Here is a 23337-nt window from a genome sequence, read left to right as displayed (position 1 = left end):
AGAAGTGTCTAATACAAATAAAGTTTAAATGCTTAAAGCTACAGAAATGTTCAAGTGTCCTTCTGAACCAATTTCTAAATCAGGGAGAAAGCCAGCTAACACTAAACATCAAAAATAGACATTATAATGACTGCAAGACTTACTTATATGACTTACTGTAGGACATATATTGGTCTATCATAACTGTAAGCCACTGCGATTAATGTTTGAAATTACTGAAAGACAGTGGAAGAGTAGCTCCATTCACAAATGCACTCCCACATCTTTTTAAAGTGAAGCAAAGGGACAACTGAAGAAATTACCCCAAGAAAACTGAGCAGTAGTGTGCACCCTGCTGGGACTGGTCTGCTCTAAGAGGCAATTAGTTCTTTAAAACAAAGAACTAAGTCAGTGCATTCACTGCAAGTCACAGCACAGGCTTGTATAAGATTATAAAGTTTTGCTTAAAATTATTAATGTAAACTGTTGAATTAGTATAAATACAGAAGTGTTGTAGTAAAAAAAAAAAAAAAAAAAAGATAAGAAAAAAAAATATGCTTTTCTCCTTGAGCTTCAATAAGTCCAGTTCCTATTTCTGTGATATCTACCTGGAAAATTAATTCCTCCAGGGCTTTATATTTGTGAGAGAGAGCCATTATGGTCATTTGCTTATTTGTTTGTTCTTCATGTACTTCCTATTCTGAATATTTAGAGCACAACGCTTTGGTTATTTACCAAGATTTTGTAAACACCAGTCTTATCACTTAACCCCTCAGTCTCAAGGCAGAATTATAAGCCAATTCTTCAGCATCTTGATCTTGCAGATACTAAAAATAAGCCACCTTCTATGCAGGAGCATTGATTGCTTCTCCTGAAGCTGTTTGACCTTCCCTTTCAGGCTCAGCAGCAAAGGAAGTGCAAGCAGGAGTAACTTACAGATGTAGTTCTCATGTTTGAATTTGAAGGGTAATTCTGACTTGGCAACAGATTTAGCCAATCCTGGCAGGATTTGTTACTACTTGGCAGGAACCCTTTTTTTATTGTGGCACCCCTGCATACATTGCAAATATTTGAGGATATGTCCCCAGCTGAATCACTGAAGTGGTGATATTTTATCTGACAAAGAACTGGCATTTCTTAGTGAACCTGCTAACACAGACACAGCATACAGGAACCTTTTCAAGAGAATTATTTCATTTCTTCCTGAAAAAAATACCTAAGTGTTTATCCATTCAGATTCCCTCCACTCTTCATACTCAGTGAGAAAACTTCCAGACTTTATTCATGGCCAGTAAATGCATCTTTCTTCTTCTACAGTTAAAGTATCTTTTATTTAATGGTGTTATCCATTAATTAAAATGAGCTCCTCTTTCCTCTTGGGGCTCTTCTTTTAGATCTTTTTGGTAGGATATACATGTTGACAACTACAATAAGCACAGCATGAAGTCTTTCCTTGGCCTGTATTTTTCAGGCTGAAGGCAGGTTTGTTAGCTCATGCCCCATTTTTGTAAGGTTAGGTGTCTGTTTCTGGGTCATCCTCCAGGCAGGAACTGCTCCAGGCAGATGTGGATGTGCTTCCTGGGCTCTGAGCTGCTTGGGAAGTAAGATGGTGGGAAAGCCAGATCCTGTTAAAGTAGGTCTCACAGCATTCCTGATCTTTTTAAATATTGTATGGGTAGGCTGCTCTGCCTGCACTTAGCAGGGAGGAGCACATTAAACAGCACTGCTGTGTTTGAGTCAGAGCTCCTTGACTGTGAGTAATTAGAACTGACTCTTCTCTTGTGCTGGTCCTGGCCAGCACACTGTGCCAGGGCATTAATCCAGCCCACTTTGCTGCACCTTCCCTTGGTACCAGGGCTGCTGTTTTCATTTTAGCACTTCATGGCTGTTCTGCATTTGATGGAGTGCTTTGCTCTTGTTTCATCTGCAGCAGCCAAGGAAGGGGAGAACCCAGCTCACACACTGAGATACCCAGTCTAGGATGCTGTAAGCTCCCAGCTAGTGCAGCCAGGCAGGGCAGTGGGGGCTGAGCTGCTGTAAATGCTCCTGAGGCAATGGATGTGCTCCCTCAGCAGCTGGGAGTGCTGGTGCCACTCCCAGACACTGCCCCAGAGCACGAGCTGTTAATCCAACACAAAACCCAGCGAGCCATGCACAGAAAGCAATTTCCCTGAGCAAAGCAAGCTGCAGCCTCTGGAGGCCTTTCTTCCTGCCTGTCCCAGCCCTGCAGTGCCAGAGGAGATGTGCTGTCCCCAGGCCACCTGCAGAGCCAGGTCAGCAGTGCTCAGCTCTCCCTGGCTCTCCTGCCTTTCCAGGGGCAGCTGCTTTCCCCTGCACGAGTTTTGCTCCACTGCCATAGCTCCACTGAGCTGCAGAGCATTTGTGCCAGATGGAGATTCAGCCCTGAGTTTTTGATGCAGCTCAGCTGCACAATTTTGCAAAGAAGTAATAAAAACACACTCTGCTAATTGCAGAAAATGTTTTGAGGGTTAGAGACATCATTTTCTCAGGGTCACTTTCCCCCACCCTACAGTCCAAAACTCATTTGTGGTGCACTGAGTGTAGCAGATGCTGCCTTATGCTTGTCCAGTAATCACATTTTAGTTTGTCCACTCTGCAATGTTCACCCAGTGTTTGGTTTCCAATTTCCTTTTCTGTAATTGGGAAAATGACACCTTCAGGAGATGAAATGTTGTGTATCAGACTTCACCTAACACCAGAGAGTTTTCCTGATGCCATGAGATCAGTAGATGATTCCCCTTGCAGTTTTCTTACTGTGAGTATTTCTCAGCACTTTCAGGTACGGCTATGTGCAATCAAAGCATTTTGGAATTTGGATTCTTCTCGAATTTAGTTCCAGACAAGTTTCTTGTGCAAGATTAAGTCTGGCTACTATTTTTAAAAACACTATAGCACCTTTGGGCTGCAGAAATATGTCACAGAAATGATATATTCTTTACTGATGCAGTTTTGCAGAGCGGTATCTTTTACATGGTTTATTCTCTCCTGCTATCAGGCTGCCCTTATTTTACATAACAGCAAAAAAAAGATGCTTTCTTGAAAGGATGCTGCCCCACACCTGCTGTATTCAGAGTGCAGCTGGCACGTCAGGCTGGTAGCATTAGGTCAGACCCCTTTGGAAAGCCACTCACTTGTACACCTTTTATTTATATTTCATCCAGCATTAAGTTTGTGTTAACAAGCTAATTAGATTAGTAAGTTTCAATCTATTCATGCTTTCTATATTGACTTTTAAATATCAATGACTTTTTTTCTTGAGAATTGTTGAAATGCACCAGTCTGTTTCATTTTTACTTCCTAGAAAACTACTTTTCCATTCTTGTAGGTGATTATCTTGGTATGAGAAGTTTCCAATCCTGCAGGATTAGACTTGGGTTTTAAAGCAATGGAATGTGAAGAGAACTCTTTTTTTTTTCCCTGGGTCTAAAACTACTGTAAGGATATAAATTTATATTAATTTCTGTAATAATCATATGTGTAGATTAGGTTAAACACACTGGCTTTATGAATTGACAGGATACCTTGAAAAGGATTCCATCAAACAGACTGTGAAGCTGGAGAGACACATCCAGCATTAGCAGACATCCTTCATTCCACAAGCTATTAACTTCTTTAATCTAAGATATTCAATTCAAGCTATTAATTTATCTAAAGTTTCACCACATGATGTTCTGCCTCGCTGGAAGTTTAAAAAAATGTGTGGATGTGGCACTTGAGGACATGACTTAGTGATAAAACATGGTGATGATGCTGAGTTGGTGGCTGGACTTGAAGATCTTAGAGGTCTTTTCCATCCAGAATGACTCTATGATTCTGTGATAGGTAGTATATAAAATATATGAATAAATTAAAGGAGATTAATTCCTCTTCAGGGGAATATTCTGTAACCATGTCTGTCCCTTCAGTGAATGGCCTGATTTATTTTCTATTCCCAAAGACTGCTAAATTCCATTAAAGGTAACATTATTGCCCAAGTGATAATTATTGTTGCCATTAAAACTTACTAGTTTTCCTAGGTTCAGAAAGCAAGAATCCCATCAGTACCTATGTGTAGACATTGGCATTGCATATGAAAAAATTAGATGTGTGAAGAATATTCTTCAACCCATGCTTGTGTAGTTTAGCACCCTCTTGGAAGGTTTTGGAGTTGATACACTATTTCTGCTACCATGGTTCTTGCTTCCAAAGCCAGTGAGGCTGGTAGCAGAGTTGGTGTGGTTTTGGCTGGGCAGGGAGGAGACAGAAAAGCCTCTTGTCCCTGTTTAGCACAGGGCAGTTTCAGGATCCAGGTGCCAGGACAGTGTGGAGTGCCCGTGGTGGAAGCCAGCACAGACACAGCTGCCCTGGGAGGAGGATGCTCCTCTGCAGCACCAAACCCTTTGTGGATGCTTCCTCTGTGAGCCATGCATGTTCTGAACGCCAGTCTCAGTGTTTGCCATTAAAATGTGTCACCTGCTAAACAGTGGCAGCTAATCCAGAGGCAGCTACATGATTTGAGGGATTAGAAAGGAGGCTTAAGAGTGACTTGCACAGCCATGGTGCTGTTTTGGAGCTTAGCTGAATTCCACAGAAATCAGGGAAATGGTTGAGTTCATAGGTTGAGTTCAGTTCTCCTGTTTTGATGGGCAAAGTGTGAAAAGTTCAATATCAGCCTTTATTCCTAGATTTCTGATAAAGCTACTGAAAATACTTTGCACAGAAATAACTAAGAGTAAATTTCAAATAAAGATTTCAGAAAACTGTAGAAGAGTGTTTTGTGGAATTGCTTCAAAATACTTTATCCAATTATAAAAGTACTGGTCATATGAGTCAGTTTTAGGCTTCAAACATCTACAGAAAGCTGGAAAGCATTCCCAGCTGATCTGGGATTTTAGATAAGCTTATCTCTGGGGGGAGGGAGAGGTGTACTAACAAGTTTGAGTCAGGAGGAAAATAGGTTATTCACATCCCAATGTTTTTGTGCTTTTCTCCTATTCATCTGACTGTCAGTTTGTTAAATGTTAATCGCCTTCTGCAGGATAAAAATCAACACGCTTTCTTCTTGAATATTTGACCTTTTAAACATGCAGTGGTTTTGATTCAGGATATATTCATTAGCCCTCATCTTCCCAAGTTAGATTGAAAATGCAGAAAACTAATTAGAGAATAGATCAATAATGTCAGAATTTCATTCAACTACCATGCATTATAAAATACTGATTTATCTAAATCACTGTGGGTGTTGGGTTTCTGCGAGACATAGAAAGTGAGAAAAGAGGATTGCTTGTGAAAACTACTAAGAAAAGAACAAAAGAAAAAGATACAAAATCCCCAATTTTTTTATTGTAATTTTATATTACATTATTTGTGGAGACTAAAATCTGGGAAGGGTTTAGAATGAGATGGTAAGTAATAGAGAAATGAAATATGAGAATAGTGAAACATTTTCTTCTCCCTGAAAGCATTGCATCTTTTGAATGAGGCCCCTTAGGAATGGATTTTCCTATGATTTTTGAGAGATTAGGGATTCCAACCCAGGAAAATGATGAATAATTTTAAAAAAAAGAGATCATTTTTAATTTGGAATTGTATTTACCATGCTAGAAGTAAGCATCAGTACCTGTGAGCTTCTCTGAGCTTCTGAACAAGCTGTTCAATTTGCTGTGGTTTCCCATCCCTCATCTGCAAAGTAGGAATGAGAATGATCCCTTCTCTTGCTCTCTTTTCTGTGTATTTGCCTGTCTAAAGGATCTCCTAAGCTGTGCCTGGCTGTGCACTGCATTTACTGACTAACCCAGTAGGAAAACCAGTCTGAAATTCCTGGGTGCCACCATATATAAATAATAACCTTGCCCTCTCTGGTGATGTTCAGCTTGGAGTTACATCCAGCAGAATACAAGAGGATGCCAAGACCTCCAGGGTATGCAGGGTTAGCTAATTATCCTGCTCTAAATAAAACCCAAGTGCTAATTACTGGGATGTACAACTAATAATCAGGGTTTCTGGTTGGAGTGAACAGAAATGTGCTTATCCCTGGGTGATTTTACTAGTCATGCATGCAGTTTACAAATGACAATCTTTAGGCTGCAGATGTAAGTAAGAGTCTGCTGAATTCCATCTGACAGTTTTTTAAGAATGACAGTGCCATTTCTTTAACTTCTGGCTATATCTGTGTATCTGTGCTGGCTCCAGTGGAATAATGTGGTTGCAAGAAGAGGTAGGGTGTGTCTATCAAAAGTCTGTTTTCCTTTTGTTGGTTTTTTAAGAGTAAAACAAAACCTAGGGTGGTAGAAAGATGAGGGTGGGATGGTTTTTGAAATCTAGATGGCTCAGCTGTTAAGCAGTGCTTCCCTTCTCTCAGCCTCATGAAATTAGAGGTTAAAATTCAATTAATGCCTTCTGGGGCCCAGAACTGGAAACTCAAAGTACAGACATCTGATTGCACAAATTCTTCAATGCCCCAAGTCCTGCCTAAAGGCTGGCATAGCATCTGATGGACCCCACTGTTGCTGCCCAGACCTGGAGGAAGAATGATTTTCCTGGGCATGCTCTAGGCTGTTTTATCCCCTTTGCTGTTGATCAGTTTTGAGCCTGGGGCCCTGCCTGAGCAGACATCTCTTAGTGTGACTGGGGGCTATTCCTGCATTTTGAATAATCAGTAATAACTGATGTTATCAATAAGAGGTAAAGCAGATTTTCCTTATTATGCAGCTTTTGTTATAGCAGCGTGCTGTCTCCCACTGAAACCATAAGAAGACATGATCCCTTAGGACTGGCAGACTAGACCTATTGTGTTATGACTGCATTATCTTCAGAATATCCTTCTGATTTGGCATTTAAGTGTCTTTTTTTTTTTCCTGTGGCTGAACTGCATTTCAGTGGAAATAAGTTAGTTTGGGAAGTGCTTGCACATGTTTGGTCTTGGGTTTTGCTGTGTCATGAGTGAACTGGCAAACTCTGTCAACCAATTTCCATGTCAGTGAACTAACATAATAATGTGTTTGCAGGGTCAAGCTGTTGCTCAGCTCTGTTCAACCATTCCCAATGTTACTGTTTTTGGAACAGCTTCATCTTTCAAACATGAAGCAATCAAAAACTCGGTAACTCACCTGTTTGACAGGAATGCAGACTATGTTCAAGAAGTAAAAAGGTAATCTCGTATTTTCCTGAGTCAGGTCTGAATAGCATCTGGCAAAATACTATGAAAGGCACCAGGCTGATCATATTTATGGCAAGATAATACATTTGTGAGTTTGGGAGCTGTAGGTTATTCCAGTTATTCCATCTGTCCTCTAGGGACAGGATAGCAAGCATCTCCCCGTGTCTTGATAAGTAAAGTAAGATTTCTCAATCCATGTCCCTAACTGGACATCTGTGGTGAGCAAAGCAAATTAAGAGAAAGAAACTAAAGGTCTTAACAGAAGGATGTACTTTGCCTTCATTTGCATATATACTTGCTCACTAAATAAGATATTTTCAGTGGATTTGTAATGTATCCAGCTTTTGGAGTTCTCTGGTGTGCTTTTATCTGCTTGGGTTTTTATCCTCTGCCAGGGATTGATATCAGAGCACTTGATGTCTGCTTCAATTTCAGACCCTTAGATTTTGTTTGTTTGCATTCAGATTAAAATCATCCTGTTGCCTTTTGAAGTCATCATGTGTGTTTTTGTTTATGTGCTTCCAAACACTTTGTTTTTCAGTTTGTCTTAGCTGTTGATAGTGGTGTTGGTGCAGGTGGCAGAGCTACTCTCTGGGCTGTTAGCACTGCAGGCTGGGAGGGTACAAGAGATAAAACATGGGTGTCACAAGCTAGCTTGTGCTTCTTTCCTGGCACAGAGGTGTTTAATATCAGCCCAATGAATAGTCCTGATTGCAAGGCAGAAGTGGCACCCAGCAGAAAATGCCAGCACTCTGATTGTTACTCAGATCCTTCCGTTTTCACTTTGCATTGAAAAGATTTTTAATAAAGCTACAGCAGTAGTTCTGAGAATGCTGTTTTGACAAATTGTTTTTTGGCAGTGACAGCGAGGGGAGTGGTGTAGTTGTTTGTTTTGATGGATATTAGCTGTGTACTATGTTCTGCTTAAAGTGTTCATTTCTTAAAAGTCTGTGAGCAGAAAAGGATGGAGCTATGTTGGAGAAAGGGTAGTGGTAGGAACCTGCTTTATTGCAGGTCACTGGGGCATTCATCAGGGAGAGAACTCAAAAAATGGAATAAAATCAAAGCAACCACCAATAAATCCAAGTAAATGAAGAAAAAAATAATCCATAAGAGATGTTATAAATGTAGAACTGTTCATAGGGGATGAGGAATCAGTTCAACCAGGGAAGCCACCAAAAGCTGTTTCATTGTAAACTTTCTATCCCTTTACAGTGAAGGCTCATCCAGTGGCCTGAACAAAGACAATTTATTGCCCCAAATGTGGCAGCAGTACCAAGGAGTGAAGTTGCCTGGTTTTGCTGCTGTTTGAAATCAATGGATGTCTGGGTCTCACCTTTGTTTTGTGAGGAAGCAGAAAGATGCATTACAAGCCATAAATCTTTGCCTCTCCCCTAAATCAGGATATTCAGTGTACTTTTTTTCTTCTTCAGCACCATATTGACATTGCATTGACAGAGCTGTTGGAGTTATAAATATGCAATCTGTTTACTGAAACAGTATAAAATGGCCTGATTGTAACCCTTGTGCTGGATTTCCAGCTCTTGGTGACTTCTCTTGATTTAAGTCTGCTGATACCTAGTTGATAAAATAGCTGAAGAAGAAGACTCTGTACATAACTTTGCAAGTAATTATGTCTGAAAAGAAATTAGGATAAGAAGATCTGTTTCCTTACAAATTCAGAAAAATAATATTAGATGTGAATAAGAAAAATATCCTTTTTCTCTATAATATTCACAAAACAAGCATTCTCTGACACTCACACTCAGTCAAAAAAGAACTTTGTGTCTGTTGCCTGTCTTTTGACAATATCATTTTACTGAAAGCCCTGAAAATGGGGAACAAGATGGTTTCCCCCTCTTTAAAGCCTAAAACGTGTGGATTGAAAAACTTGCACAGTGCCACTGAATGAGGCTGAAATGTTTCTTGATGAGGGAAAGTTTTCACATAGTCAAAGTACCAGCCTTAGAGTCCTTGCTGAAATATCTGGAAACTGTTAGGATTTTGTTAATAGCCAGCTTGACCAGCCCTGTTTATCTCACTGCAAAGTAAGAGCTTTTTCCTTGCTTTTTAGAATCTCAGTGGATGGAGTAGATATTGTTTTGGACTGTCTTTGTGGAGAAAATACTGGAAAAGGCCTCAGTCTTCTCAAACCACTTGGGACTTACATTTTATATGGTGAGTGGGAAAAAGAAGGTACATATTTCAAAACTAAAGGTTGGCAGAGCTGAAAAGCATCCAGAACTGGTGATTGGCATGTTATGTTTTCTCAGTTTGATCATTTCCTATCTAGGGTTTTAGTGAAGCTGACCATGGACTAAATTATTGATAAATACATGTTAATGCAAAAAAAAAATGTTGAAAAAATATTTAGAAAATATTTATGAAAAATATATATGAAACTGAACATGCATTACAGATTGTTAAACATCATTGAGTGATACAGGAGAAAGTTTGGATCTCTCATTCTGGGAATCACTGTGTGGCCAAGGAAACTACAATATAGTTTTTGTGAGAGGGAAGCTTGAAGGACAATTTCAGGAAGAATGCTGTTGGTTTTATAGGACATGACTTTGAGGAATCCAACCCAGGCTACTCTTCACAAATTTGCACTGCTGTTTGTGGACTGCTGCTCACATCTCCCCTGCAGTTCTGCCAGGCTGCCTCTGCTGGAGGGGACAGCTGCAGGGATTGCTGTATTTGTGGGAAGATGCTCACTGGAACCTAACCTGTCCCTGGCTTTGGGAGATTTCATAGATTGTCAGTGTCATCTCAACTTCCTGTAAGCCTGGAGGGTTTGGCTGCCTTGGCCTCTTTGTTATTTATTCTCAAAGTATAGGTATTTCTACTAGTCTCTTTTAAACCTGGGCATGTTTTTCTCTTAAATATGAATCATCAAGATGATTTTACATGTACTAAACAGTCTGCTGTAGCTTGTAATAATAAGCTGTGTGTGAAAGTGCTCATCTTTTGCAGGTTCATCTAACATGGTTACTGGGGAGACAAAAAGCTTCTTCAGTTTTGCAAAATCAGTAAGTGTCTCTGTGATTATGCTCTTTCCTCTAACTTCTGTCTTTTCTGTAGCATTTTCATCTTCATCATTTTCATTTATCTCTGCTGAGTTGTTACTTCTGATGCTGTGTTTTTGTGCTGTCTTTTCTTCTGGTAGCACAGCTAGACCAGAATTGGATCTGTGTGCTTTTTATATTGCCTTGAAATGGTCTGTGAGACACAGATCCCTTACACAGCTGCATTTAGACTGCATTATTTATTTACTTGTGGCAGAATATCACACCCATGGATATGATTAACTGTACCCTGTAGGCTCCTCATATCTGAAAACACTGTCAGGACCATGCAGTGAATTAAAGGAGATATATCTCTTAAATGGGGGCTGTATCCAGTCTTTTCCAGCTTTTCACAAGTTTGTTTCATGCAGAAAAGCATTTCCCAGCTCTCCATGTTCAAGTGTCATCAAAGAGATGATGATGTGGTATTTGTTTCCTAATTAATGATGTCAACAACTTCAAAGTTCAAATGTTATTTTTTTTTTTTGTCTTCAGCTTACTACATCAACAGAAATCTGGGCAGAAATCCTAGAGATCAAAAATAGGACAAATATATCATATAAACTGCCAGCAAGAAATAAATTACCCAGGAGTGAAAGTGATTCCTTCATACAGGAAAAAACATAGGGGAAAGTCTTTTCTGATCATCTATCCTGTGATCTTTTTGCCAAAAGCTCATTTACAGCTTCCAGCAGCAACCTCTTCCCAGGAGGAGTTGGCTTCAAAAGTCTCTGTGTAGCTGAAAACAAGTTAAGTCAGAGACTGTAGCAAGGAACTGTTCTTTGCCTCCTACATTTTCTTAATGGTTGTAGTGGGAGGATTCTTGTTATTGTCACACACTTGTGAACTAAAACGAGATAATCTTTGCTATGCAGCCTTGTTACTGTTAATGTAAGAATATCTGGGTGCATGGAATGTGTAGGGTAGGTTGGTCCAATGAAATAAATTTCAACTGAAGTATTTTTCAGATAGTATTGGTATTTATTCATGGAACAAATATGAATAAATTGAATTAATTAAAAAAAAATACAAATTTGGTATGCAAGTATAACTAGTTGCTTGATGTAATTATGCTGCAAAATTAACTCATCAAAATTGTATGAAAATTACAATTAAAAATTTACCATTGAAATGAAATTTGCAGGGAAGTGGCATCTCTCACTCTCAATGACACTCTTGGGCTAAATGAAATAAAATCCTTTCATTAGATACTACGAGGTGTGCTCGAGTGTCACAAACATAATAATGGATGGAAAGTGGCAGCTGATAGGCAGTGCCTGGTTCCCCTGGTTTTGGGAAGAGTCATGGCCAAGAGCTGCCAGTGAACATCTCAGTCTGGAGATAGCAGAGGGGGAAGGAAATCCAAACTCCTGGCTGCCAGACCCTCATACAGCCCCAGATGTGCTCACCATCCTCGTCACAGCCAGACCTCCTCCAGCACCAGTCTGTGTTTTATTTCTGTTTGGCAGTCAGCTGCACACTTCCTTTCCTCGTGCTTAAACCAAATCCTTGCTGCTTCACACCTGACAGATGAGTCATTTTTCACATCTGCACTGGCAGCTTGCTTGTGAACTTTCCTGTGCCTTTCTTGAAAAATGTTTTTCTAACCATGCTGCTGTTTATTGGTTTCCAGTGGTGGCAGGTGGAGAAAGTAAATCCTATCAAGCTGTATGAGGAGAACAAAGTCATTGCTGGATTCTCCCTGTTGAATCTACTTTTCAAACAGAATCGAGGTGGCCTGATCAAGGGTGTGATGGACAAACTCCTAAATCTATATAACAGTAAGAAGATCAAGCCTGTGGTTGATTCATTATGGGCTTTGGAAGAGGTAGGAACAAGATCTCTTTCCTCATTTTTGAACTTTCTGAAAAATATGCACTTTTAGAGGTAAAATCATATTTTTTGAGTTATTAATGTGTTCTGCTTTTTAGTTTGTGCCTAAGTTGTCTCTAGTGCCCCTGCTATTTGGAAAACCCAGGATCAAGAGTTATCCACATACTTCTCTACTAAATACCTATTTCTTGAAAATAATTATAAATGTGTGTTTTCAATCTTAGAAAACTGTTTTTGTTTCCTAAGTGCATGAAACACGTGACTAACAAGCACAGAGTGAAATGCAAACAACAGAATTGAAAACAAGTTAGATTTTTTCCTCAGAATGCATTTTAATACACAAGCTTTAGTTTCAGAGCCATAGTTGTGCTAGCAAACCTTGGAAGCTTGCAGGTTTTCTGGCAGTTATTGAAAACGTGTCAAAGACAAATCAGAACTCACTTTTAATGCAAATTGCAATTGTGGGCTGTGGATTTCTTACTATTCTTTTTTCAATTCCTCTAATTGCTCAGCTCTCCTTAAAGACGTGTAAAGGAACTAACCTGCTCACAGCCTGGGCAGTTATAAACCCCTTGTTCAAAGCACAGGTTGAGACATTTCTATTTGAGATGCTGGTGAAGAAACAGAAGTATTTTTGGAGGTGTGAAGAGAAATTACCATATGAAGAAACAACACAATTATAGAGCACCAGCAGATTAATGGTGATGGTTTTTGTGTTTGTGAAGTGCACTGGGCCTGACACATCACTGGGGATGGGGTCTGGGCTAGCCCTGCTGAGTGGGGCTGTGTCTGCAGTGCTGGATTTCACTGCTCAGAGGGAGCTGCAACACAATCCTGTCTGTGGTGGTGTCCCCATGAGGAGTAGTGGCCATCAGGCTCAATCCATGAGTAGGGCTGTGTTTTATTAAGGCTGTGGCTGGCCTGTGAGCTGTTTCTTGAGCCCAGCTTGTCCTGTGCTATCCCTACAAATGCCCCAGTGCACCCCAAGGTGACACTTCATGTGGTAGAGGAGTGAAGGGTCCAGCCCCTGTGGGCTCCTCTGTAGTGACAGCTTCCCCAGGACCCTTCTTTTCTCTGAAAGGTCTGCCTGGGGCCACACTGTCACCAGCAGCACCTGGGGGACACCTGGGCTGTCCCAGCTGGGGGCTGCTCTTGGCTTCCATGTGCTCCAGGAGTGCCAGATGTTGTGATAAAGAGCAGCTGCTGGGGCAAGACAAAATCCTCTGCTACTGCCTGAAAGAGAAAGCCCTTTGCAGAGAAGTATCAAATAGAAGTGGGATCAGACTTATGGTTTTGATGTATGCTTTTTAAATTTAATTATTAAAGAAGCTTATGAAGGAGTTTAAAAATTTAAGTGGCACATGTCTCTAGACAGGCATTCTGCAGTTTCTTTGTTCATATGTATTTTTCATATTTTCAAATATGTATTTTTCATGTACTGGTGAGTAAGAGAAGGATTATTAAAATAGTAACAATAGCTTAAAAAATACTCAATCAAGGACATGCCATAATGTGAAAAATTACACATGGCAGGCTGGTCTCAATAGTCAACATGATGGGAATTTGTTGGGAGACTTCTGTTTGATAACATTTCATCTAACATTTGGCAGTAGCATGCACCATCCCCACCACTAGCTTGTGATATGTGTAAATACATCTGTTGTAAAGCCTAGAAAACTCCAGCTCATTTGTCACACCTGCTGCTTTCCATGAGCTGTCTGGGAACTGGCAGAGGAAGTGTCTGGCTGTACCTTAAGGGATATGGTAGTGCAAGAGTTGTTTATTTGATTGTAAAGTATTACTGAATTATTACTCATCCAGGGCATTATCATTTTAGGGGTATAGTTTTGTGGGCATAAAAATAACTCAGGGCTGACTCTCAATATGATACACAGAGAATGTGTCATAGCTGAGGACTAAATGGAGCTAGACTGAAGAAAGGTTGGTGCATTTCTGTTTTGTTTTAGTAGGTTTTTCTTTTTAATTCCAGAGCTTAATTCCAATTTGATTGTTTTTCACTTCCTGTTGAGTAAGCCTGATGATGTCCAAATGTCCATTTTCATTTGACCTCTCCCAGTAGGCTTTATTAGAGACTAAACCAATATATAACCAGCTTTTACCAAGTTTCCTAAGGAAACTTCCTGGCCCATAAGAGCATTGAGAATGTGCAATAACTAGAGAGTGGTTGAAAGGTGGACTCCCTGCATGGCATTTGAAAATGAATGGCTGATTAGTTTTCTATGGAGGAATATTTCCTTTTCCAGAGCCTCATGAGGGAATTCACATGTCCTCTGTCTAGCAGTTCTACCCTAGAGATTATCTTGAATCCAGTCAGAGACATTCAAAATGAAAATATTGTAAGGAAAATTCTCAAAGGAGCCTTCACCATGGGACATCTTTCCAAATGTTTTATTTTAAACACCTGAATCACATGCATAGCAGGTTTGATCTCTGTATGAAAGGCATATCCCCAGCACATCCCTTCAGCTTGCTTTATTCACTCTGCATCTGCATTTGTTTTCATGTATTCCTTTGTGCAAATATCAATTCACAAATTAATGCACACTCTCTAAAGCCAACATGGAAGGCACCTGGTTTTGTTTCAAAGCTGTATTACAGTACAAATGCTGCTCTTTTCAGTCCTGTATCATTTTCTGTCCATGTATCAGAGCAGAGGACAATGAGTTATTTCCACAGTGGTGTTCCCCTTTGCTGCTCAAGGCTGTGTCCTTGCATGATCACCCCAAAACTGAGAGCTTTATGTTCCAGTGCATGTGGGAACAGCCAGAGACAGGCTTTGTGTCAGTTTTCATAGGTCTTCATGAAGCATAAAAAAAAAAAACTTCATTGTTCTAAAAGCCTGGTATGGTTCCTTGAACAGCATTTATTTCTTAATACTTTCTGCAGGAGCACACAGTTTGAATTTAAAAGAATATACTGATGAGAGAATATTGTAATTGCAGTGATATCTTCCATTTTAAACTGTTTCAAGTGGCAGTAATACAGAACTTAGAGGAAGTTATTAGATTCCCATTTGCCTATTATATGCAGTCTGTGTTAATGATGTCTAGTTGATTGTCAAATTATTCTTAAGATAGAACTGCTCAGAAATTATTAGATGGACTTAGTGTGATACATGCAGGTTTGCCCAAGTGTCCATGAGATCATTCTCATTAGGATGTAAACCCTTCAAGTGTCCTCCTTTCTCTGCTTTAGGGCTGCATCCAAAGGCCACAAGGTCCGTGGAAGGATTCCTGGTTCCACCGGCCTTTGTTTTAGGATAAGGATTGCCCTGCCTCTTCAGAGCAGGCTGCTTAAACAAATTTGCCAACTGGCTGAAAAGAGGAACTTAGAAGTGACTCAGTTTTCTTCAGTGCATCAGCTTGCTGCTGGCACAAGGGAGCTCTGGATCCAGACTGCTGACTACTGCTGTGGAGCAAAACTATCTGTATTGCTGTGTTAGCTGCTGGTGTGTGTTTGGGAAGGGTAATTTTAATCTCAAACTTACATCCATAAATCCTAGTAAAGCCAAGTCTCATCTCAAGTAAGCAATTAGAACCACTTTATTGTGGAAAAGTAAGAAGGATTTAACTAAAAGAGACTGTAACAAAATCCACAGATCTTTAAAATGGAAATGCAACTTGGGAATTACTCATCATGAGATGAATGAAGTCATACAATAAATTAGCTGCTGGTGAGATATCTTGCTGCTTTGCAACTATTTGTTTATGCATTCAAGTGTTTAAAAGATGAGATGATTTGTAGATGGCACATGCTTAAAATGCTGCTCTGTAGTAAAAAGCTGATTGTATGGTAAGATTGCATTTCATTACAAATAGCAGAGTTTAAAACAGAATTTGTATTCAGTCAATGTTTGCTGAGCTTTTTAGTTGTTTCTTGGTTAGTGACTATTTACCACTCATCTTCATTCTGATTAATTTGTACTGTGCATTTATGCATTAGCATTCTCCTGAGGGTTTGTGAGTATTTGGCTTTATACAGTAGCCAATTAGTGAGCAGGATGAAAACTGACAGTTCTCAAAAAAATCCAGTGTGTTGGATAAAAACATCCACCTTGCACTTTTCTGTTAAAATTCTGTGGGTTTCACCTCTTTATAGTTGCAAAAGAAAGTGTATGTTCAAGGTAGAACAGTTTATTGACACAGAAGTTATATGTGCCTTCTCTGGTGACTTACAGCAGCCAAAGTTAGCACTGAACATGTGTAAAACAAACTCACAAATTCTCACACAGGAGCTGCCACTCATGGTCAAGGTCATCAAAATATCTGGGGCACCTTTCCCTTCACCTCAAAGTGCTCATTTCAAAAGGGACTGTCAGCAGTCAGGAAGTTTTCAGACTTGGATGTTTTGATCCATGTGGATGATGAGTGAGATTATGGAACAACATCCTGACTGCAGGTCTGTGTCATGTACCAAAGGATTCATTGCATTCCTCTCTCTCAGATGATTTAAAGCATGCCCTGCTATGTAGCAATGATGATATCAAAGCCTTCTACTGCCTTAGGGTCAGTAGGAGTGATGAGATGCTGAAACCTGTGCAATACACCCAGGACTACACCATGGCACTCAGCTGTCACCAAAATCAGTGGAATCAAGGCACTAAATATTGCAGATCATATTATGACTATCATAGAGCTCTAGTGACTGTGCCCTGTGGTCAGTACATAGAATATTTTTAAGTGGAAAGAGCCCTGCACCTTAATTTAGTTTGTAATGAGCACAGAACTGAGTCACTGGGTGGGGTTTGGCTGAATAATTATGAGAGATCTTAATGTAAGGTTTGTATTATTTTTCCTTTGTGTGCTAATAACACTGATAGATAATGCAGAGAACAGATATATGTGAGAATAGCAACAAATGAGAAAATGTGCCTTTTAAAGGAAATTACTCTAGGTCTAGCTGTAAATATAGTTATTATCTGGGTGAAATTTCCTGCTCCTGGAGCCTGCTCTTTTCTCTGGTAATTTGCTAAGGAAACCCAATGTGTATTTAAGAACCTGAAGCTAAAGGAATGCAGTGCAACTGATCACATTACAGTGACATTATGGAGTACCTGCTGATACAAAAATGTCCTGTAAAGGACACATTTTGTCATCTGTTGCTGTTCTCACACTCTTTGTTCTCTGCATTAGCTATCAGTGTTGTTAGCATGCAAAGGAAAGAGCAGGAACCCCACTTTAAGGTTACAGCCTGATTGAGTTCCAATCCGGGGACAAGAACTGGATGAAGGAACACTTTCCATACAGTATTTATGGCATGATTTGGGGAGGGCAAAGCAATCACAATATGTCTGGTTTTAGCACTGCTCACTGCCTTTAAAGGATTCAGATACTGTAAACCTGTGTTTTTCCACTGAACTCATCCTCTCCTATAAATTACTATCTCAGTGCAGGCTTTTAAATATCAGCAATATCATTATTTGAGAGGCAGGGGGATGGGAAGTCTCAAACCATGATAGCAGAATAATAACAGTGGACCCCTAAAGGAGAGACTTTAATTTCATCAAAAGCTATTTATGCATTTCTGTGATCTTGGCTTCAGGGCAAAAAGCCTGTCATGTATCACTGTAGTGAGGCCTGGAGAAAATTGACCCATTAGTTACTTTTAACATAGAAAGAGGGCAATCTAATAATACCAGATTGAGTTGGTATCTTGTTAGGAATACTAAATACCATCTCAGGTCTACTTTTTTCTTAATGGTTATAATGTCATAATAATGTGTGCAGGGTTTTTTTTGTCTTTACTGCTTGATGAAAACATTCTCCAGCAGAACAAATTCTACCTTTCTTGTAGTCAGAGATTTGTACAGTGTTTATTTTTCAGGGTATGCAAAACAACACAGTACCAGGATGAAAGTGGAAGTACATTTATAACCAAAGTAATAACCCACTCTGAAATACAGAAAAGATTATTTTTTTCATAAGCATAAACAATTTACTTCGCAGTCATATGGTGTTGAAAGAGGGAACTGCAGCTCATTCTGTGAAACCTCCCACAGCTTGTCAGTGAGTCTGTGCTGTGATTGCTCCTCCAGCATTACAGAGCAGACTCTGCTGGTTTTTGAGTATTTCTTTGACAGAACAACTTCTTTGCAGTGTTCATGAAGAGCTTTCCTGATGGACAGGTGTTAACTCTGCAGATACCCTGACCTCTGATACTGCCTTGAAACTCTCTTGGGGGATTCTGTTCCTCTGACTGTATGAAATAAATACTTGTATTTCAAAGTAAATTTAAATGCTTTATCTGCTCATCACTGTTGTTTCCTCATATACACACAGGTCTAACACAAGCTTAATACAAGCTTGTGCAGATATCAAAGCACACAAAAATGCAAGGAGCTGTGTCTTACTGATATAACAGGTCTGAAAATAGAGATGTGGGGAAAGCAGACTGAGACATAAAACTTGAATAACTCAGGGCAGCTTGATTCTGTGTTCACAAGCAAGTTATACACAGAGGCCAAAGTATCTTTCAAAGGTGGGGAATCACAGACTCATGGAAAGGTTTGGGTTGAATGAGACCTTAAAGCCCATCCCACCCCACCCCAGCCCTGGCAGGGACCCCTCCCAGTGTCCCAGCTGCTCCAGCCCCAGTGTCCAGCCTGGCCTTGGGCACTGCCAGGGATCCAGGGGCAGCCACAGCTGTATGGGCACCCTGTGCCAGCCCTGCCCACCCTGCCAGGGAACAATTCCTAATTCCCAATATCCCACCCAGCCCTGCCCTCTGCCACTGGCAGCCATTCCCTGGCTCCTGTCCCTCCAGCCCTTGTCCCCAGTCCCTCCCCAGCTCTCCTGGAGCCCCTTTAGGCACTGGAAGGGGCTCTGAGCTCTCCCTGGAGCCTTCTATTCTCCAGGCTAAGGGGAAGGCTATTCCACCTGAATTTTACCTCACTAACATAAAATATAATGAACACAAGTTCTAAAAGAAACACAAGTTACTAAAGGAAAACTAGGCCATGAGTAAGGTTATCTTTAATTAAGGCTTGGCAAAGTTTTTTTTCCCCAAGATGCATATCTGAAATAAATATTAATTAAAACTCCAAATAATTTTGGTGCTGTATGCTTAGACAAATGAAACATACCTTGAAAGTACTGGAGATTAATTAGGTATTGCAATTTTTTTTTCCATCTAAAACATTTTGTATACCTGACTATGGATCTTTGCTGCTCTTGGGTGAATTATTAAATTCCTACAAAGTGCCTATAAAATTTCATTTGCTTTTCTTATTTAAAGTTGTTTAACAGGATTTCATGTTACTTCATAATTCACTCTACCCTTCCTATCACTATCAGGAAGTGATGGGATAACCCAGTAGTGTTTTTAGATTCACACACTGTTGATGGCAATGGTTATGATTTTATTCAGACCTTGGGATAGAAACAAGGCAAGACTTTGATATAGGCATGGTGGCTCTGTAATAAAGCCTCAGGTATATGACATTAACTGTGATTACCACAAAACCTGATTGGGTAAATGAGCTGTTGTAGGAAACTCAGACTTCCCTTGTTAAGTGTGTAAGCAGAAGTCAATTCTTTTCAATTGCTATATATTATTCATAAACACTGTATGCAATTCAAGCTACATGAAAGGAATTTAATTAGACAAGTAATTTATTTCATCTTTATGCTTTCTAGTATTTTTTTACAGCCTCTGAAATTTAGCTTGTTTTATCTAGCCTGCCAGTTAAATACCTGTGTTTAAACATCCATCTAGAGTCTTCAGAACATTCCTTTATGCACAGTGAGAATACCTGTGCTATAATGCCCATTTAATAGATGAATAACAAAAGAGATAGTGGGTGTGATTATCTGCCTGATGCCATGCAGCACAGCAGTGGAAAGACCATGGATCAGCCTGAAAACCTCTAATAGCCAATTCTGGCCTCTGACAGCCATAGCCCTGGGCTGTGTCTCAGCATCTCCAGGAGCCTTTTGTGACTGAGTGCCTTAATGGGGGCTCTGATCCCACGGGGAGTGAGTGCTACCAAAGGTCAGTGAGCTCTTTCCTTCCAGGGAAATGGCATTTTCTTGTTTGGGAATGGAGTGGCAAGCACAGAAATGTATTTTGGCAGAATTTCTGATGAGCATTGATTCTGTGTTCAGATGTTGCTGTTGCAAAGGTTAGAAGCTGACCAGCATGAGACTAAACCTCTTCATTAACATAAATACAGCCTGCAGCTACAGAGCTTTCCTGATCTACTTAGTAAGCACTCTGCTGAGAATTAATTAGCTATGGAGATACACAGGCAGAAAATTCTTGGTGGAAGGCTTGAGACACTGGAGGTGGAAAGTGCAGAGGTTTGTCCTGGTTGTGTTTCTGGGGCAGGCCAGGCTGGCACTCCTGTTTGCCCTTGTGTGCCACAGCCATAACAGCTGCTGGAACTGCAGGGAAAGGGAAATAAAAAGTAGATTTGGTTCCTGATGGATAGTGCAAGGGCAGGGGGGAATAGGCAGGAAAATCATATAGGAAGCATTGATGGATTCTTCTGAAGAAAAAGCGTGCACTATTAAAGATAAACTAGTCACATGCTTCCAGTTAATTAAATTAGCAACAGGAGGCTATATGGGGAGAGCTGCTTTGCCATTTATTAGGAAAAAAAAAGGACAAAGCTGTTATACTGAGCAAGCTGCTGATTAATTACTGTGGAGAAGCAGTATTTTACAGGAGTAGTCTGCCTTCTGAAATAGATTAGCTGGCTTCTAAGTAATAAACTGGCACACATTCCTTATGTATTGAGCTGATCTGGTGATGCTGCTCCCCTGTAAGGAAATAAACAGACCTGGCTAGGGGAAGTTTTACTGTGGACATCAGTGACACCAACATGTGTGCATAGCCCCAGAAGAGAGAGTGTATTTCTTCTGTCTTTATTTTGTATATTTAGCTCTAACACTGTTGTTTTACACTTCATTTTTGCTGTCTGTGTCATGAGATGTAGGCACTTCTCCAGAGAGAGGAAAACAGGGTGTCATGGGGTCATTTCCCTATTTCTACACTCTTCCTGAAGTATCAGAGAGCAAAAGCTCCTTGCTTTTACATCCTTGATCCAAGTGTGCTTCAGTCCATTCCTTTTTATTTCTACCTGATAATGCAAGGAAATATCTGCCTATCTTCTTCCAGTCTTGCAGTGGAAATAGTTTTAAATTAATTCTAAGAGAAAGTTTACTGTGTCTCCTGTTCCACAGAGCTGGTAGTACCACTAATTGGCAAGGAATTCTTAAGGTTTGGAACAGTGAGTGTTTTCTGTCACTCAGAAATAATGACTGTGAGTGAGGCTCACTAATAGCAGGTACTAGAGGGAAAATATTCAAAATCAAGTTTTCAAAGCCACACTTAGATCCTATTTCACTCTTGTGCTGGGCTCTGTTAGTGTGTGCAGTTTCAGCCACAGAGAAACAGAACCTTGGATTTCCCTCTGTGAAAAAATTCCACTCACGCTTCTTTGTTAATTAGTTGGGTGGTTTGGGAAAAAAGAAAGCTCTTGGTCAGTAAAGTTAGGCTGGCAGGGACTGCTAATGTGAGAAATTCAGCTTTTCTCTAGGGATAGCATGAACCTGGAATCTGAGGTTTGAGTTAACAATTCCTCCTGATTGTTTACATTCTCTGAGAAACTTCTTTTAGTCTGCATTCAAATTAAAGAAAGCCCTATTTTCACAGATGCTAAGCATTTTGTTAAAAAAGCCAAGAGAGATAGAAATAATGAAGTCTACTTGGTGATGTTGAGAGAGTTGGGAGATGTGATCCTTCTATGTCTGGCACAATAGAGAATGCAAATAATTTGGATTCTTCGTGCCTTTGAAATATTTCCATTTTCAGACTGATACTTTTGGATGAGGTTTTGGCCTCTTGACTTAGAAAAAAAAATCAGACTGATTAGTTTGTTTGGTTTTCTGTCTGTAATCTGTGAGTCTATTACTTCATTAATTAATGAATGCCCGGAAATCCACTTAAGAAGTCACTGAAAAGAATCAAAGGGGGAATGGGAGATAAGAATAATGAAAGTGTCTCTATATATATTTAAATTTGATGGGTCCATTTTGTCTAAATGATTCTGCATCATCATCTCTGAGGCCATTTCTGTTGACTGCCAGGGAGCAGGAAGGTTAACACAGCAGAAGGAAAAGGGCTGCTGTCATACACTGCTGCATTACATCAGAGGATGCTGTGCCTTGAGCACCTCTGCTGTAAATTCTAGCTCACATTTTTCTGCTTTGGGGAGTTTGGGGTGCTTGGCCTATAAAGAGAGAACTTTGACATAAGCTTTTAGCTACAGTAGAAGGATGTTTAGATGTTAATAGATACTGAACTCTGGTGCAGTAAATAAAATTAAATGCCTTTCTAAGGTGAGCATTCTAGCTTGTCTCCTGGGATGTGATTATGGGGGTATCTGTGTAACAATGGCCAAAGAAAAAGTAAATTATTAGTTCCATCAGCAAAGCCAATTTTATCTCTCAGCAACTGATCATGTTGATGACTAGTTTTGGCAGACTGGTAGAAATTTAGGAAATCTCTTGAGCAGTGGTACAAAATGATTCTTCAGTGTTGTTTTAATTTATTTTTTCTTTGGTAGTAGTGGTCTGATTAGGTTACTAAATTGCCTTTATTGCAAAGAAAACATAGCTTTTGTGTTCTATTTCACACAACTTTGCTAAGATCCGAAAAAAGGCATCAAAAATCAAAACTATCAAAATAACACTTCATTCTAGTGCATAACAATTGTTAATCAAGGCATTTGTTCTCACCTAATGAAAATGGTTCATATATTCTTTTCCATCATTTTAAACACAGATGAGTTTTAAAAGCAAAGTTACTCTTGGGCATAAAGATATCTCTTAGCATAATATAATCTAAATTTAAAGTGGTAATTGAGAGCTCTATGTGGTATTGCAGTTTAGTACTAGTATTATTGCTCATTACAGATAATGATTTAAATTTACACCAAGGCAGCAAAGCAGATACATTTTTGACACTAAAAGACTCTTAAATATATATATATTAACCTCTTGGGAATGATTGAACAAAAGGTATTTTGTAGGGAAAAATCTCTGTGTTATGAGAACTGGCTTTGAGAAAACAATACTGAAAGGAAGCAATGCAATTTAAGAGTTTCAAATGAGCTCTGATTTTCCCCAGTTTTGATTGTACAGAAAGTGATAGTTGAGTGTCAAAGCTGGGGCTTTGAAGGTGGTGTTACAGTGCACACATCTGAAACTGTTAGGCCATACCTGTAAGAAATGAAGTCTCACACATCACAGGTAGCTCCAAATCTTTGTTTAAATG

The 23337-nt window shown here is 39.7% G+C and overlaps 1 protein-coding gene across 1 annotated transcript in view; it reads left to right on the top strand.

Moving 5' to 3' along the window:
- Positions 1–23337, top strand: part of VAT1L (vesicle amine transport 1 like) — a 52985-nt gene that overhangs the window by 13508 nt on the left and 16140 nt on the right. The window contains exons 4-7 of the mRNA XM_056500878.1: positions 6987–7129; positions 9213–9316; positions 10115–10170; positions 11840–12034. Coding sequence (XP_056356853.1) covers positions 6987–7129; positions 9213–9316; positions 10115–10170; positions 11840–12034 — 498 coding nt within the window. The remainder of the gene's footprint in view (positions 1–6986; positions 7130–9212; positions 9317–10114; positions 10171–11839; positions 12035–23337) is intronic.

This window comes from Oenanthe melanoleuca, chromosome 11 (assembly GCF_029582105.1).
Source record: "Oenanthe melanoleuca isolate GR-GAL-2019-014 chromosome 11, OMel1.0, whole genome shotgun sequence".
Taxonomy (NCBI): Eukaryota; Metazoa; Chordata; class Aves; order Passeriformes; family Muscicapidae; genus Oenanthe; species Oenanthe melanoleuca.
Note: the sequence above shows the minus strand (reverse complement) of the source record. Positions and strands in the feature narration are given on the sequence as shown.